This window comes from Erythrolamprus reginae, chromosome Z (assembly GCF_031021105.1).
Source record: "Erythrolamprus reginae isolate rEryReg1 chromosome Z, rEryReg1.hap1, whole genome shotgun sequence".
Taxonomy (NCBI): Eukaryota; Metazoa; Chordata; class Lepidosauria; order Squamata; family Dipsadidae; genus Erythrolamprus; species Erythrolamprus reginae.
In genome coordinates, this window is record NC_091963.1 from 63,858,669 (window position 1) to 63,876,606 (window position 17,938).

General features: G+C 43.5%; 1 protein-coding gene across 3 annotated transcripts in view; it reads right to left on the reverse strand.

Annotated features, from left to right (window-relative positions):
* SUGCT (succinyl-CoA:glutarate-CoA transferase) overlaps nt 1–17,938 on the reverse strand; it is a 417,742-nt gene that overhangs the window by 349,727 nt on the left and 50,077 nt on the right. For all 3 annotated transcript variants that reach the window (XM_070727742.1, XM_070727743.1, XM_070727744.1), the window contains exon 6: nt 17,475–17,595. In XM_070727742.1, coding sequence (XP_070583843.1) covers nt 17,475–17,595 — 121 coding nt within the window. The remainder of the gene's footprint in view (nt 1–17,474; nt 17,596–17,938) is intronic.

Genomic DNA, 17,938 nt, shown 5'->3' on the forward strand with positions numbered 1-17,938 from the left:
GTATGTAAAAGGGAAAGAGAAACCGCTATGGTTTAGTAATGTTGTAAGGGCTATAGTCAATGAAAAAAAGTCTGCCCATAGGAGGTATAAAGAGTATGGAAGTATAGCTGACAGAGAGGTATATAAAATGAGACAGAATGAGGTGAAACAGATGATATATGCTGCTAAAGCCTCAAAAGAGGAAGAAATTGCCAAATCTGTAAAGAAGGGGGATAAAACCTTTCTCAGATATATTAGTGATAGGAAGAAGAAAAACTGCAGCATCACAAAGCTTAGTACTGGGGATAATACATACATTACTGGGAATAAGGTGGTCGCTGGCTATTTGAATAACTACTTCTGTTCAGTTTTCTCAGAAGACAGCTTATAATATAATATAATACTATGGATGGATATAGCATTGTTCCCAGCTATAGGGATTCAGCTCCAGTGATCTCAGTGGCCAATGTCTTAGAAGAACTTGAACAATTAAAGATAAATAAGACAATGGGTCCAGATGGCATCCACCCCAGAGTTCTTTAAAAACTCAGATCTGTGATTGCTACCCCCGACTGATTAGTTTAACCAATCCCTTTTAACAGGAATTGTTCCTGATGATTGGAGAATGGCCTATCCACAAGAAGGGCAGTAGAGAAGAAGCTGGTAAGAGGCCAGTTAGCTTGACATCAGTTATAGTTAAAATGATGGAGACTCTACTCAAAAAGAGGATAAATAAGCACCTAAAACCAATAACTTATTTGACCCAAACTAGCATGGCTTTACTGAGGGAAAATCATGTCAGACTAATCTCAAAAGTCACAAAAGTGTTGGATGAAGGTGGTGCCGTGGATATTGCCTATATGGACTTCAGCATTGATATGGTTTTACATAAAGAGCTGATAGATAGTTTAGTGAAGATTGGGCTTAATTCCTGGATAGTTCAGTGGATTTGCAGCTTGCTGAAGTGTAGATATCAGAGGGTTGTTGTTAATGGCGAGTATTCTGAGCAGAGACTGGTTACAAGCAGTTGGTTACAAGCAGTGTGCCACAGGGTCCTATTCTTTTTAACATGTTTGTGAGTGACATAGAGGAAGGTTTGGTAGGGAAGGTTTGCTTATTTACCGATGACCCTAAAGTGTGCAATAGGGTTGATATTCCTGGAAGCATCTGTAAACATAAGTAGTCAAAGCAATGGAATAGGCATTGGACACTTATCTGAATGCCTCTTCTCATATGCAGAGCGGGGAAAGCAACCATGTGGGTATGCTTGCTGTCCTAACCAATCAGGAACAAGCCTTCAGGCTTTAAAAAGCCTGCTGGATCTGTCATTTCCCCAGAATTCAGAAATCCATAGACTTGGCTTGATGGTGGTGGCTCATGAGATACTCAACTCTCAGTTGAAATTAAAAGGAAGAAAGAAGAAAGTTATAGGGAGAGAGGTGACTGCTGTCCCTGCTCTGTGTATGAGAAGAGGCGTTCACTTATTCTCCATACTGAGGAGCAGGGGGATCGGAGGGAAAGCATATAGTAGGTCCCGAGGCCAGGAGCTCCTAAGAGCATTGCCTGCTTCCACTCCCAGCGAGAGGAACCTGGAGAAAAAGTGGGGGAGTTGTGCATTGTCGGCGGTCACGAACAGGTCTAGTGATGGGAGACCAAATTTGAGGCAGATCTGCTAGAAGAGAGATGGAAGAAGCATCCACTCTCCTGGATCCAACACTCTGTGGGAGAGCCAATCTGCCTGGAGATTGAGATCTCCCGAGATATGGTCCACTGACAGAGACTGGAGGTGTCGTTCTGCCCACAGACCTAGTCTCATGGCTTCCTGCATTAGAGCCATGGCGTGAGTGCCCCTTTGGTAACAGATTGGCTCTTTCTTGCCATGTTGTCAGTAAGTATTAGGACATGTTGGTGTTTGATGTGTTGTCTGAAGTGTTTGAGGGCTAAGAAGACCACTCTCAGTTCCAGCCAGTTGATGGGCTGGCAGGCCTCCTATGGTGACCAGGTGCCCTGAGCTATCATTCCTGTGAAGTGGGCAAGTTGATCTGGAATCCTGAAAAGAGATCCCTTGTTCAGGGCAGAGGAGAGCCACCATGAGAGAGATCGCAAGATGGGCGAAGGAATAGGAATGATGCATGGGGAGTTGCTGTCTCTGAACCTTGGAAAAGCTAATGGGATTGAAGGTCTCTAGCATGAAGGCAGACCCAAGGGATGATGCCTACGCATGAGACCATTTTCCCTAGGAGGGAAGACAAGAGGGAAATAGAAGCTCTTTTTTCCTGTTTAACCTGGGAGGTTAGCTTCCTAATGTTAGCTTCCTGTCTCTCTGGGAAGAATAATACCGTTGATTGTACAGAGTTTATAAAAGCTCCTAAATGTTGTATGGAAGTGGACAAATTGGGTTTTGGCTAGATTAATTGAAAAGCTGTGGTCTTGTAGTATGGTGATACCTCATCTTACGAACGCCTCTTCATACGAACTTTTCAAGATACGAACCAGGCGTTCAGGATTTTTTTTGCCTCTTCTCACGAACCATTTTCGTCTTACGAACTGTCCCTTCTCTCCTGGCTGCTGCTGCTGCAAGCAGCGGCCAAAACAAGCGATTTTAAGTTAGCAGGCTCTGATGATTGAAAGGGAATTGGAGCCAGGCTTTCCCATGCGGGGTCTCCCCCCTCTCCCCATCCCATCTGCTAGAAAATATCGTGTCAGAGGAGAAGAGCTCTCCGCTCCGGGGTGGTGGGTGGATAAAGCAAGGCTAGTGGAGTGCTTGTAGAGGCAGGGAAAGGGAGCTTGTGCAGCAATAAATGGCATGGGGGGGCTCCTGGAAACGTCAGGATTCAGGAAAGCTGGAGCAATAAATGGCATGGGGGGGAGGATCCTGGAAACGTCAGGATTCAGGAAAGCTGGAGCAATAAATGGCATGAGGGGGTCCTGGAAATGTCAGGATTCAGGAAAGCTGGAGCAATAAATGGTATGGGGGGGGGGGGTTCCTGGAAACATTAGGATTCAGGCCGATGGAGGAATAAATGACATGAATAAATGACATGAATCCTCCAGCCCGCCTGAATCCTGATGTTTCCAGGACCCCCTTCATGCCATTTATTGCTCCAGCTTTCCTGAATCCTGACGTTTCCAGGACCCCCCTCATGCTATTTATTGCTCCAGCTTTCCTGAATCCTGACATTTCCAGGACCCCCTCATGCCATTTATTGCTCCAGCTTTCCTGAATCCTGACATTTCCAGGACCCCTGCATGCCATTTATTGCTCCAGCTTTCCTGAATCCTGAGGTTTCCAGGACACCCCTCATAATAATAATAATAATTTAATACTTTATTAGATTTGTATGCCACCCCTCTCCGCAGACTCGGGGCGGCTCACAACAATAATAAAACTGTATAATGAACAAATCTAATATTTAATAGAAAATATCTAAAACCCCATTATTTTAAAAACATACAACACAAGCATACCATACATAAAACTATATAAGCCTGAGGGGAGATGTCTCAATTCCCCCATGCCTGGCGATATAGGTGGGTCTTAAGCAATATACAAAAGACAAGGAGGGTGGGGGAAGTTCTGATCACTGAAGGGAGTTGATTTCAGAGGGCCGGGGCTGCCAGAGAGAAGGCTCTTCCCTTGGGGCCACCCAGACGACATTGTTTAGTCGATGGGACCCGGAGAAATCCAACTCTGTGGGACCTTATCAGCCACTGGGATTCGTGTGGCAGAAGACAGTCTCGGAGGTATTCTGGTCTGATGCCATGTAGGGCTTTATAGGTCATTACCAACACTTTGAATTGTGACCGGAAACTGATCGGCAGCCAGTGCAGGCCACAGAGTGTTGGAGAGACGGTGGGCGAACCTAGGTAACCCCACAATAGCTCTCGTGGCCGCATTCTGCACAATCTGAAGTTTACAAACACTTTTCAAAGGTAGCCCCATGTAGAGAATGTTGCAGTAGTCAAACCTCGAGGTGATGAGGGCATGAGCGACTGTGAGCAATGTCTCCCTGTCCAAATAAGGGCGCAACTGGTGCACCATCGAACCTGTGGGAATGCCCTCCTCACCACAGCCGAAAGATGATGTTCCAATGTTAGCTGTGCATCGAGGACTCCCAAGTTGCGAACCCTCTCTGAGGGGGTCAACAGTTCCCCCCCCCAGGGTAATGGATGGACAGATGGAATAGTCCTTGGGAGGCAAAACCCACAGCCACTCCATCTTGTCGGGGTTGAATTTGAGCTTGTTGACACCCATCCAAACCCCAACAGCTTCCAGGCACTGGCACATCACTTCCATTGCTTCACTGACTGAACATGGGATGGAGATGTATAATTGGGTATCATCAGCATACTGGTGATACCTCACCCCATGCCCCTGGATGATCTCAGAAGGATACCATGGTCAATGGTATCGAAAGCTGCTGAGAGGTCAAGAAGCACCAGGACAGAAGACAGGGCCTGCCAGAGATCAACCATCAGCGTGACCAAAGCAATTTCCGTGCTGTAGCCAGTCCTGAATCCTGACTGTTGAGGGCCCAGATAATCAGCTTCTTCCAAGGACCGCTGGAGTTGGAGTGCCACCACCTTCTCAGCAACCGTTCCCATAAAGGGAATGTTGGAGACTGGACGGTAGTTATTAAGCACGGCTTGGTCCAGGGAAGGCTTCTTGAGGAAGTCCCTCCTTGTAGGGAGCCAGGAAGGACCCCCTCCCCAAAGAAGCATTGACAATCTCCTGGACACAGCACCATGTCACCTCCCGGCTGGCCGAAACCAATCCAGTAGGGATCCAGTAAGCAGGCTGCGGAACTCACAGCTCCAATGGCCTTGTCCACTTCATCAAGTGTCACCAAGTCAAACTCCTCCCAGACAGGTGGACAAGGACGGCGCCAGTCACCTCGACTGACTCATTGTCAGCCGACACTGCTGTCCAATCAGAGTCAAGGTCTGCCCAGGTCCAAGCAACTTTATCAGCGAAAAATGAGTTAAACTCCTCGGAACTGCTCAAGGGCTCCCCAACTCCTCCCTTGTTCAGAAGGGAGTGGGTCACCCTAAACAGAGCGGACGGACAGGATTCCGCTGATGCAATCAAGGCGGCATAGTATGCACATCTTGCCGCCTTGAGCGCCACTTTGTAAGTCTTAATGTTAGTACTTACAAGTGTTTGGTCAGATTTGGATTTACTGTTCCTCCATCGCTTCTCTAGATGTTTCTCTTTTGGTGTTTCAACTCCCGGAGCTCCTTGGTAAACCAAGGAGCCCTCCGGGGTCTAGTGCCACAGAGAGGTCGCAACAGTGCAATTTGGTCAAGAGCTTCCATCGCAGCCCTGTTCCAGGCCACGGCAAGAGACTCTGCTGAGCTGTGAATCTGGTAAAACCCCAAGCACCCTCTGAAAGCCCTCTGGATCCATCAGGCGTTTGGGGCAGAACCACCTAGTTGATTCCGCCTCCCTGCGGGGGAGGATTGGAGCCAGGAAATCAAGCCGCAGTAGAAACTAGTCTGACCATGACAAAGGCAACACTTCTAAGCCCCTTAGTCTGAGACCATTACTTAATTGCTCCGAGAGGATTGCCATGCCGGGTGCGTGTCCCCCCTCGTGATTCGGACCTGAACTACTTGAGTCAGGTCCATGGCTGTCATGGTGGCCATGAACACCTGTGCTAACCCAGAGGAACTGCCGAGTGACAGCAGATTGAAGTCACCCAGGACAATGAGTCTGGGGAACTCCACCGCTAACCTGGCCACCTCCTCAAGCTGCACAGGCAGGGCTGTTGACATGTAGCTGGGAGGCAGGTACATGAGCAGCAAGCCCATCTGAACCCCTAAGTCCAACTTCACAAGGAGGGACTCAAAGCCCACAATCTCGGGGGCAACGAGTCTACATAGGCAGAGGTTCTCCTTGGCTACAATAGCCACTCCTCCCCCCTTCCCTGGGGTCGAGGCTGATGCCATACCTGAAACCCGGCTGGGCATATTTCCAAGAGGGGAACTCCTCCCTCTGGGCCCAGCCAGGTTTCAGTCACACATGCCAGGTCAGCCTCCTCATTCAGGATCAAGTCCCGGATGAGGAGAGCTTTATTTACTACCGACCTGGCATTGAGTAACAGTAACTTGAGCCCAGGGCAAGATTACACTGGTCACCAGTACCTCGAGTTGAGCTCATGGGACCGGAACAAGGGATCGCTTTTAAGCAGTGATCTCTTCTTCCTCCAGAACGGCTAGCCCCGTGACTCCCGCCATATCTGCTTCTCCCCAGCAGGACAAGAATATTTTGACCCTCTGCCACCCCAGAGATAGATACCTCCATCCCTCCTGCCTCTCTACCACCAGGTTGGCTAAATTCTGCATTCATACTATTCCCATTATTCCCATACATACCACCCCACCCACCCCACTCATTCATTTCATACAAATCACCCCACCCACCCCAATCATCCATCATTAACCCCCCCACATAAGTTAGCTAAAAGTTAAATTACTAAAAACATTAATAATAAACCCAATAATTAATACTAGAAATATCAAATTTACTCTCAAAATTAATATTAAAAATATATGTATTAATTATTAAAAATATTAAGAATACAGGAGGTAGTCCAATTCATTAATCAATCAGTCAAGTAGCACCAAAGTTCTAAAAAGGTGAGTTCTAGAGATATTCAATATTCAGCGGGGAATGTCTGAGTCCTGGGTATACTAGTTCTGTTCCCCAGGTTCTTTTGTGCCAACCGCTGCCACCGGTCGGCACTCCCGATTTTTCTCTCTGTCTCAGTTACTTCAGCTGCCGTCTTCGACTCTTTCACTTCCACAGCACCCCCGAATTTCCGCTGGTCCCCCTGGCTGCCTTCCAATGCCTTTGTTGTTGTTGGATGGCATTTCCAATTTTCGAGCCCCTCCGCGGCATCACCCAGTCTCCACACGGTCTCCATGAGGCTTTAACAGAGTCCGCTGGCCTCATCGGCGTTTTTCTCAGCCTCCTTCTCTCGGCCTCCTCCCTCACAACAGTGGCCCTCCACCCGACAGACCTTCCGACGCCAAGCACTTCCACCATATAGCTTCTTGGCATCCTGGGTCCTTTCGGAGGGCCAGGACTGTTGTGGCATTGATCTCTCTCTCTCGCCTCTCTCACCTCTTGGCTTATACGACCAGCCTATTCCTCAGCCCGTCCCTCAGTTTTTTCAGCCAGATCCTTCGTCTTTTAATCTTTCAGTCACCCCGCACCGTGACTCAGCGCCAGACAGTGTCAACTCATGGGTGCCATTTCCGCATCTCCTCATCTCAGCTGATCAGGTTCCGGCATGTCCACGGCCAAAACAGATCTTACTGCCGTGGAAAAACACTGAGACTTATTGATGCTTTGATGTTTTTAATAATAAGATACTGTCGACAATACTAAGACAAGAAGATTGAGTTTTAAATATTATAACCCAGATGGAGAAAATGAGTAATGGTGGTAGCACTAAGTATTGATATAACACACACACAAAAAAAATATTATTGAAATAATTTAGTGTAAACTAAAACTTAAAAAGTTATTTAGCTTTTTTTTAGTTGTGATATACAAATTTACTTTATATATAATTTACTTTATTATAAAATATGATATTCTTTCTTATTGGAATAATTATTTGATTAGATATATAGAATTATGGTTTATTGGTTCTTTTTGCTGCAAGATGAAGAATTATTTTATATATAATTTACTTGGCTTAAAAGATTATAAGAAAATGGCTTTTTGGAATAATGAACTTAACAGATTTGTAAGATTCAAATAAGAAGTGGATTTGATGACCAGCGATTAATGTAAAGGTTATTGTAATGTTTTAATATTAGATAGAGAAAAGCTATAATTTAAGAGGTTTTTTAATATTTAAGATATGATATGTTTTTACAGTTACTTTGTGAAAGAGATTTAAGAGCCTCCATTGAATGATTATAAAGTAAAAAGAAAAATTTGTATATGCTTGACAATAAGCTGGATTTTTTGTTGGAAATTATGTATTGTTTTTTAACTCTGTGTTGGAGAAAAAATAAAAAAATTATGACAGAAAAATAGATCATTTAATAACCATTCAAATATCTCAGTGAGTGGGGGAGGACCCTCGGGTGTGCCTGAACCTGCATAAGCCTCCCATGTTTTCCCCACCGTCACGGGCCTATGAGCTCTCAAGGTGGGAGTAGAGGAGGTGAAATGGTAAATTAGCAGGTAGTAGTCTAGCTTCCATTGCCTGGGACAGAACAGCCACTGTCATAGCCTGAAACTCAGGTGAAACCTGCGGAAAAGGCTGAGAGGGTTGAGGATCAGGTCTTGGTTCCTGAACTGGGGCTGGAAATGGTAAGGCCTCTTGACTCTCTTCCTGTCCCATTGTTCCTGAACCCCAAAGGTTAGGTTGGGATCTGATTAAATTGGGTTCATCTAGGGGCAAAATAGATTCCCCTGTTCTAGGCTGATCTGAGATAGCAGTATTGTCAGGGGATTGTTGTCTAGTCTGTACTCTTAGCCTCTTTGCTGATTTATCAAAGTTTTTGCAGAGCCTTATCTCTCCTTTTCTCGGTCTTGGTAGGATGACAGGCCTTATCCTGGTTGGACCTGCAAGGAGGTTGGCTTGTAGAAGAAGGATCAGATTCCTCCTCAGAGGGCCTATTGGTTTTTGGGGTAACTTTCTACCTGTGAGGTTTTGTTTGGAGTTCTTGGATGCTATGGGGTCTGAAATAAGATCCGAAAGCAAAAGTCTGAAATAAGATCCAAAAGGTAGAGCAAAGAACTTAATTAGTACAGACTAATAGCCCAGCCTCTGGTACAAGAGGCCTCTGCACTTTCTATTCCCCTATTACTCTCCAGGGAGAAGATGGTTAGAAAGTACAGGCCCCCAAAGAGCTGAATAGCTCTTGTTTACAATTTATTTTTTTAAAATAATTTTTTATTGATTTTAAAATATAGAATATAAAACACACACACAACATACAACAACTGCTCAGTGATTGGTGCCCACCACCAGACAAGATTCACATCCCTCCACCAAAATGGGGGCATTTCTTATATAGATATACCATTTTAACTTAAGAGCAATATATCTATTTACATATTATAAAGTGATTCCAATTTATTCCTTTTAGCTTGATCTCGAATTCTACTAACAATATATCGTCTTACCTTGTCCCATCGTCCCATCAGTTGTAACAAATCAGTTTCATTAACCGAGTTCATCCTCTTGTCCATAATCTCAAATTGAATATGATCCACCATGTACCGGTACCAATTTTGTATTGTCCATTTTGTCGCATCCTTCCAACCCAAGACTATTACCACCTGAGCACTTTCTATCGCTGCTTGTTTTATTTTTCTAAATTCTCCCATCACATTGCTTTTAACTAATACTGCCATTTCCTTTGTAATTGTCCATCGTATATTTAGCATCCTACTAATATCCTCTTGCACTTTTTTCAAAAGTTCTGCACTACCGGGCATTCCCAAAGCATATGCACAAACGGTCCTTTATCTTGACACCCATGCCAACAAGTATTTTTAACATTCTGCTGGAAATATGCAAGTTGAAGGGGTGTGTAATACCACTTATGTAATATTTTCCTTTTCATTTCCCTAACCCTGGTATTCTTCATTTTCCTTATTTTCTCCACTATATTTTTCATCTCTTGCACATCTACTTGTAATTCACTCTGCCACCATTTAGTCAATCCTTGGGTCACACACCCATCTGACTGCACTAACATCTTATATATATTACTTGCTTGCGCCTTGGTACCTCACTTTTTTTTCTTATTATTTTCTCTAACTCTATCTCCTCCCTAAATAGTACTTCTTTATTCTCCCTTCCATTCAGATATTTGCATATTGCATTTATTTGTAGCCATCTTCCCTTACGCAACCACCATTCTACTTGGCCTCCCATCCTTCTCGTATACCTGTTCTATCTTAGTTATTCCTCTTCCCTTCAACTCTCCTATAACCCTATTTAAATTTGTTTCATTATCTCTATTTATTACATATAACGATGAGTTTTGATTTATATAATCCTATTTTCCCCTGCCATTGTTTCCAAATTTCCACGGCCCCTTTCAGGGGACCTATTAATTTATCTAGATCGCTCTTATTACACCTTATACAAATTAATTCTCTATTCTTCATCCCATTCAACTCTTTTTCCATTTTCACCCATTTATTTTCAAATAATTGCAACTCCATTAATCTTTCAATTTGAAATGCTTCATACAACTCCAAACAGGGAATTCCTCATCCACCCTCTTTTTCATTAGCTATTAACCACTTTTTCCTTACTCTCGGTCTTTTACCGTCTTCAACCAAATTTTTTGTCCCACTCCTTGAACTTTGATACTGATAAACCTGGCAATACCTGAAACGTACATCATCTTGGGAACTATCATCATTTTTAATGCTCTTATTTTGGCCATTCTCCTTAACTTTTTCTCTTTCCAGCTCCTCATCTGTTTTAACTCCATATTTGTCTATAATTAACCTCCTCAATTTTCACTGGATTACTCAATTACCAAATTCCAAGTATTTAATTTTTTTTAGTCCTAACTTCAATCCTGATTCCTTCCTAATTTCTATCTGCTCTCTTGGACCTGTATTTAAATACATTATCTCTGATTTTTCTATATTGACCAATAATCCCGATTCCTGTTTAAACTCTTGCAAAATACTTCCTATACCTTTAATCATCTCCATCTGCATCATCTGCAAATAGGTTTAATTTCATTTCTAAATCCCCTATTTTATATCCTACCAAAGTGTTATCTTGTCTTATCTTATTAGCTAATGTCTCTACAGTGATCCCCCGATCATTGCGAGGGTTCCGTTCCAGGACCCCTAGCAATGATCGGGTTTTCGCGAAGTAGCGCTGCGGAAGTAAAAACACCATCTGCGCATGCACAGATGGTGTTTTTACTTCCGCAGCGCTAGCGAGGAGCCGAAGATTGGGGTTCCTGGGAAGGGGACTCAGCTTGTCCGCTGCCCGCTCGCGCATCGCCCGCCCACGCCGTTCATTCTCGCCGCTTCCCAGCTGAGTCCTGAAGCGAATTCGCTTCAGGACTCAGCTGGGAAGCGGCGAGAATGAACGGCGTGGGCGGGCGATGCGCGAGCGGGCGGCGGACAAGCCGTTCGCTCGCGCTCGCTCTCGCCGCTTCCCAGCTGAGTCCTGAAGCGAATTCGCTTCAGGACTCAGCTGGGAAGCGGCAAGAATGAACGGCGTGGGCGGGCGATGCGCGAGCGGGCGGCGGACAAGCCGTTTGCTCGCGCTCGCTCTCGCCGCTTCCCAGCTGAGTCCTGAAACGAATTCGCTTCAGGACTCAGCTGGGAAGCGGCGAGAATGAACGGCGTGGGCGGGCGATGCGCGAGCGGGCGGCGGACAAGCCGTTCGCTCGCGCTCGCTCTCGCCGCTTCCCAGCTGAGTCCTGAAGCGAATTCGCTTCAGGACTCAGCTGGGAAGCGGCGAGAATGAACGGCGTGGGCGGGCGATGCGCGAGCGGGCGGCGGACAAGCCGTTCGCTCGCGCTCGCTCTCGCCGCTTCCCAGCTGAGTCCTGAAGCGAATTCGCTTCAGGACTCAGCTGGGAAGCGGCGAGAATGAACGGCGTGGGCGGGCGATGCGCGAGCGGGCGGCGGACAAGCCGTTCGCTCGCGCTCGCTCTCGCCGCTTCCCAGCTGAGTCCTGAAGCGAATTCGCTTCAGGACTCAGCTGGGAAGCGGCGAGAATGAACGGCGTGGGCGGGCGATGCGCGAGCGGGCGGCGGACAAGCCGTTCACTCGCGCTCGCTCTCGCCGCTTCCCAGCTGAGTCCTGAAGCGAATTCGCTTCAGGACTCAGCTGGGAAGCGGCGAGAATGAACGGCGTGGGCGGGCGATGCGCGAGCGGGCGGCGGACAAGCCGTTCGCTTGCGCTCGCTCTCGCCGCTTCCCAGCTGAGTCCTGAAGCGAATTCGCTTCAGGACTCAGCTGGGAAGCGGCGAGAATGAACGGCGTGGGCGGGCGAAGGGCGGGCGGCAGCGAGGAGTTTGCGTGGGCGGTGGGGAAACTCCTCGCTGATGCCCGCCGCTCGCCCTCCCGCCAGCAAGAGGGGGAAGACCTAGGGAAGCCGCCCAGCAGCTGATCTGCCCGGCGCCATCTACGCATGCGTGCCCATAGAAAAAAGGGTGCGCATGCGCAGATGGTGTTTTTACTTCCGGGTTGCAAAATCGCCATATAGCCATTTCGCAATGATCGGGGTCGCAATACCCGGGGGATCACTGTATTGCTATTACAAATAATATTGGAGATGATGGACATCCAGGCTTGGTGCTGTTTTGAATTTTAATTCTCTGCGTTCTTTGTCCGTTCACTCTTATATATACTTCATTCCCTTTATAAATCTCTTTTATAGTTCCACAAAATTTGTCCCCCATATTTAATTCCTTACATAATTTATATAAATAACTGTGGTTAACTTTATCAAAAGCTTTATAGACATCTAATTTCAGAATTCCCAATTTCCTTTTAGTAACGGTAGCATGGTGCATCACATTTATTACATTTCTAATTGGTCCGCTTATTTTCCTTCCCATCACGAATCCATATTAATCCTCTTTAATTATTTTTGGTAAAATATTTTCTAATCTATTTGCCAATATTTTCATAAATATTTTATAATCTTGATTTGCCAAACTGATAGGACGGTAGGACCCAGGCTCTCTTAAATCTCAACCCATCTTCAGAATAGTAACAATTTCTGAAAGCTTCCATGTCTGTGGGATATCACGATTTAACAATATATTATTGAACAGTTTCCCCAAATGCGACAGCAATACATTCATATAAGTTTTGTAAAATTCCCCTGTAAACCCATCTGGGCCCAGTGCTTTGGCTTGTTTTAACCCTTTAATTACTCTAGCAATTTCATCTTTTCTAATTTCTGCATTCAATATTCGTTTATCTTCTTCACTTACTATTTTCCCAACATTGAGGACTCCTATCTTAACCTGCTCCTCTTTATACAAATCTTCATAATATTTCCCCATTATCTTCTCTAGCTGCTCATTAACATATCTAACCACTCCACTAGACTCTCTCAATGCTAAAATACATTATTTTTCTTTCCTCTTCTTCAGACATCTGGCCATTTGCTACATTGATTTTGTCCCCCAGCTCCGTATTTTTTGTCGCATCATCATTCTCATCTTGTTCCATTTGATCTCATCATACACCCTCAATTGTTTCTTTTTCAATTTCAATAAACTATTCCAATCTCTACTTTTAGTTAATCTTAACTGCTCTTGTATCAAATCTATTTCCCTTATCTTTATTTCCCTTTCTCTACCCCACCTCTTCCTAATATCTGCTTCCATATATATACATTGTCCCCTCATAAAGGCCTTACATGCATCCCACACAATTGATTGTTTAATACCAGCCACATCATTAATTCTAAAATATTAGCATAACTCTGTTTGCAATTTCTCTTTATCTTGTTCACTAGCAGTTACAACTGCATTATATCTCCAAATTCTTTGACTGCGTTCCTGGCCGATTTCCAATTCTGCCAATAGTGGGGCATGATCTGATAACCAAATACTTTAAATAGCTACTTTTTAAACTTGTATTATTTTTTCTATTTAGATATATGAATTTAGGAATTGCTAATCTGTTTTAATGAAGTTAGAAGTATTAATTATAATAAGATATGTAGTAGGTGATACTGATTTGGATTAATGCATAAATGGAATTGAATTTAGAATTGTTGGGAAGAGTAATGATGTTAATGATTTTTAATTGATTGAAAATGGAGAATATTTAGAATTCCCCCCCCCTTTTTTTCTTTTCTCAAACTGACTGAAACTTAAGATTAATAATTAAGTAAGAAATGATAAGTATTAGTTAAGTCTTTTGCTTCTGTGAAATCTCTCTCTGGTCGGGCTCCGCCCCCACGGGACTCCCAAGATGCACCAAGGGGACCCCTTGCCCAGTTCTTCACAGCAGCAAAGTGTCTTCTTCCCTCTCGGGCGGAATAGTGCTCGGTTCTTGTGCAGTGTTGAAAAACTCTGCATGGGAGACCATTGCTGGGTGCGCCAGCGCACCTTAGGGGGAACACTGCTCAGTGTCCAGCCTCTATTTACCAACGTGGGATTGGACATTTTTGGTCCCTGGACAATCTCCATGTGAAGAATCAGAGTGGAGCTGCTAATAGAAAATGTTGGGCAGTCATGTTTACCTGTCTTTTAATAAGAGCAGTGCACATTGATCTAATTGAATCTATGGATACTACATCCTTTGATAACGCCCTACACAGGTCCTTTGCTGTCAGAGGCCCAGCCAGAATCATCAGATTGGACTGTGGTAACAACTTCAAAGGGGCATGCAAAGAACTTAAATGGCCAGAAAGGTCCATTTTGGATCCTAACCTGCAAGACTTTCTAAAAAAGGGAAGAATGCGTATGGCTGTTCAACCCACCACATGCCTCCCATATGGGTGGAGCTTGGGAGCGCATGATAGGTGTTGCAAGAATCTTAGAAGCAATGTTATTACATGTACATTACTTGACCCATGAAGTGTTGTTCACATTAATGGCACAGGTGTCTTCCATCATCAACAGACCACTAGTTCCTGTATCAACAGATGTAGAGAATCCCTACGTATTGTCACCACCTACACTCTTGACATTCAAGACAGCTGAATAGAAAGACCTTTCTGTGACAACAGACATACAAGAGGTGTGCAAGAGACACTGGAAACAAGTGCAAGTTTTAGCCAACATGTTCTTGAGAAGATGGAGGCAGAAATATTTGCCCCTCCTTTAGAAGTGGTCAAAATGGTAAACAGCCCAATTCAACCTTAGACAATATCCTCTTGAAAGACAAAGAAGCTCCAGGAAAGCGTTGGCCACTTGAATTAATTCAGGAACCAATACCAAGTAAAGATGGCAAAGTTAGGAAACCTCAAGTCAGAGTGGCCAGTAATTCAGGGAACAAGGTTTTTGAAAGATCCATTTCAGATGTTGTTTTTCTCCACAGAGACATTGTAGTTTAAACTGAAATTCAGATATAGCTATATAGCATACTTGTTGATGTTAGTGATAGCTTAGTGTTAGGAGATGATCGATGTAGTAAAACTTTGTGAAGTTTTAGATGGGGAGTGTCATGCCTTCAGTGGCACTTTCCTATGTGGCTGCAGCCCTGCAGCGTAGTTTATCAGTATATTAGATTCTGGGGAGGAGATTTGGGCACCTGTCTCTTTAAGACAGTGCTTCTCAAATAGCGGGGTGGCCCCCCCTGGGGGGCATGGAGTGATGCCAGGGGGCGCATGTGATCCTAGGGCAGTGATGACAAACCTATGGCACGGGTAGCACAGATGGCATGTGGAGCCATATCTGCTGACACGGTGGCCGTTGCCCTAGCTCAGCTCCAACATGCATGTATGTGCTTGGCCAGCTGATTTTTGGCTCACACAGAGGCTCTGGGAGGGTGTTTTTGGCTTCCATAGAGCCTTTGAGAGGGATGGGAGAGGACTACCTGTATTATAGAATTAAGATAAGTCATCTGAGAGAAGGCCAACATATAGATAGAATCAAAGCATTTCAGGTCTATAAAGAAAGGAATAGAAAATATGTAGAACCAATACATAACTTGAATGATATGGAAAATGTTCATGAACTTCAAAAGCAGCTCAAAATTGTCAAGCAGGCCCCATAGAACTTCCTGCGCTTATGCAATGAATCTAGTCATTCAAATTTTTTAAAAAATCCTTCAAGATAGCATAAGGTCCTGGAATAAAAGTAATCTTTGGGGCGTATATAAACAGAAACTAGGCTAGGTTTTTTGATATTCAACATGTATATCACAGAGTTGCACAGATTGTGCAATGCAAGACGAGCAATCTTAGCTGAAATTAATAAATCTTTTGTATACATGGAGATGAAAGCAGACAGATTACATTACGTAACATCATACTAATGATGATATATGACAATGATGGATTTGTTTTAAGACAAAATGTAATATAAAAGATATGGGGAATAGAATATAAAACTCATAGGAATCAAAGCTGGTGGCAAAAAGTAAAAGCACTGATTAATATCCTGCTTTGTTCAGTCATTGCAAGGCTTTGATGTCATAATATTATCTGGTGATGAACAAAGTTGAGATTCCTAATGGGCCACTGAGCCCAAAGAGTATAGAATAAGCACAGTAAAACTTACAGTTAAATTTAATTAAAGCTCCTTGTGGATTGCCCAGTATCAGAAGAAATACATGGATTTACAAACTAAATAAATAGAAATACTGTACTTAAGTACAGTGGTACTTCTACTTAAGAACTTAATTTGTTCCGTGACCAGGTTCTTAAGTAGAAAAGTTTGTAAGTAGAAGCAATTTTTCTCATAGAAATCAATATAAAAGCAAATAATGTGTGCAAACCCATTAGGAAAGAAATAAAAACTCGGAATTTGGTGGGAGGAGGAAGAAGAGGAGGAGGAGGACAGTCACTGCCAAACAAAGAAGGTGATGAGAGGGGAATTAAAAAAATCCAAAACTTTTAAGGCGTAAAAAAAAGAGGGACTCTGAGGCAGCGAGGAGCATGTGCCTCCCATACGCCCGACGCGAGGCTGCCTCCCATGCACTGCGCCAGAGAGAGAAACCCAGGGGGAGTGGCAGGAAACTAGCTGGGCCTTCATGCCGCCCTCAAATTTCCTGGGAAATTTTTTCAGGCTTGGGTTCTTAACTAGAAAATGGTTCTTAAGAAGAGGCAAAAAAATCTTGAACACCAGGTTCTTATCTAGAAAAGTTCTTAAGTAGAGGCATTCTTAGGTAGAGGTACCACTGTATCTGGGCCAAAGGAAAAAAAGTGGCAATCAAATTTGTTCATGAATTGGTATTCAAGCAATTTAAAATTATTTTTCTTTCTTTATAAATAAATAAATTCTTTGCAATATGTCCATTTTTCCTTTGGAATTGAAAAAAATATATTACACAAATAACAGAATATTCATTTAAATGAAAAATGTTAAGGAGACAATGGTTCAACTTATACAAAGTGAAATATCACATGGAGGCCATTAGTCACCCATATAATGACTTAAGATGAATGCTGTCAAGTTATAAGCCAAATTGAGGCTGTAAACTCTTGAGTCACTTATAAGAGCAATCTAATTTGTATTAACAAGGATACTCCCATTATAGCATCAATACTACAGAAAGTCTTTAATATTCCCATGAAGCAACATGCTTAATATCTAAAAATATCATATTTTAACAATATGAACAATATGTTATGTATAATACAAATTTGGTCTAAAATCATACTTTAAAAATAGTTTATAGTTTAAAACCTATTTATATTTCCCTGTTCTTTCCTGCATTTCCAATTCCCATTTTGGGAATAAGGAGTGGAATATCATCTCACTTTTCATAGCAAGAATGAAAAATAAAAAGAGCATAAAAACCCAAAGAAAATAAAGCTAAGGACAGAATACTGTACCACTGAAGTCAAAATACCTGTTATTGAGCAGTAAATAATATGAGGAGCAACTTTGTTGATGTCATCATAACCCAGACCCATTCCAGCCAGTTTTCCAGGGACATAGTTTTCCACAAGAATATCACACACAGCTGCTAGCTAAAATTTAAAGTGGAAATGAATCAGACTCTTTAAAAATTACTAAGCATTCGGCAATAACAAAAAACCATAAATGTAATTTAAAAATCTCAGTAAACAAAACTATTTTAACATATCTATGTCCTGTCAACAACCTGTGGTTCGTGAGAAAATTTTGGTTATCCCCAGACAAATCTTTACATTTTTGCATGTTTTATATTGCACTCATCCTCAGTCTACAGTCCCCGAAAGCATTAATCTGGTGTGCGCATACCAGCCTCCACTCTTAAGGGTGTATAGTTTTTTTAGGGTTAGGGCTAAGCATGCCTTCCTCAGCCAGGCCAGACCCATTTCTTGACAGGGC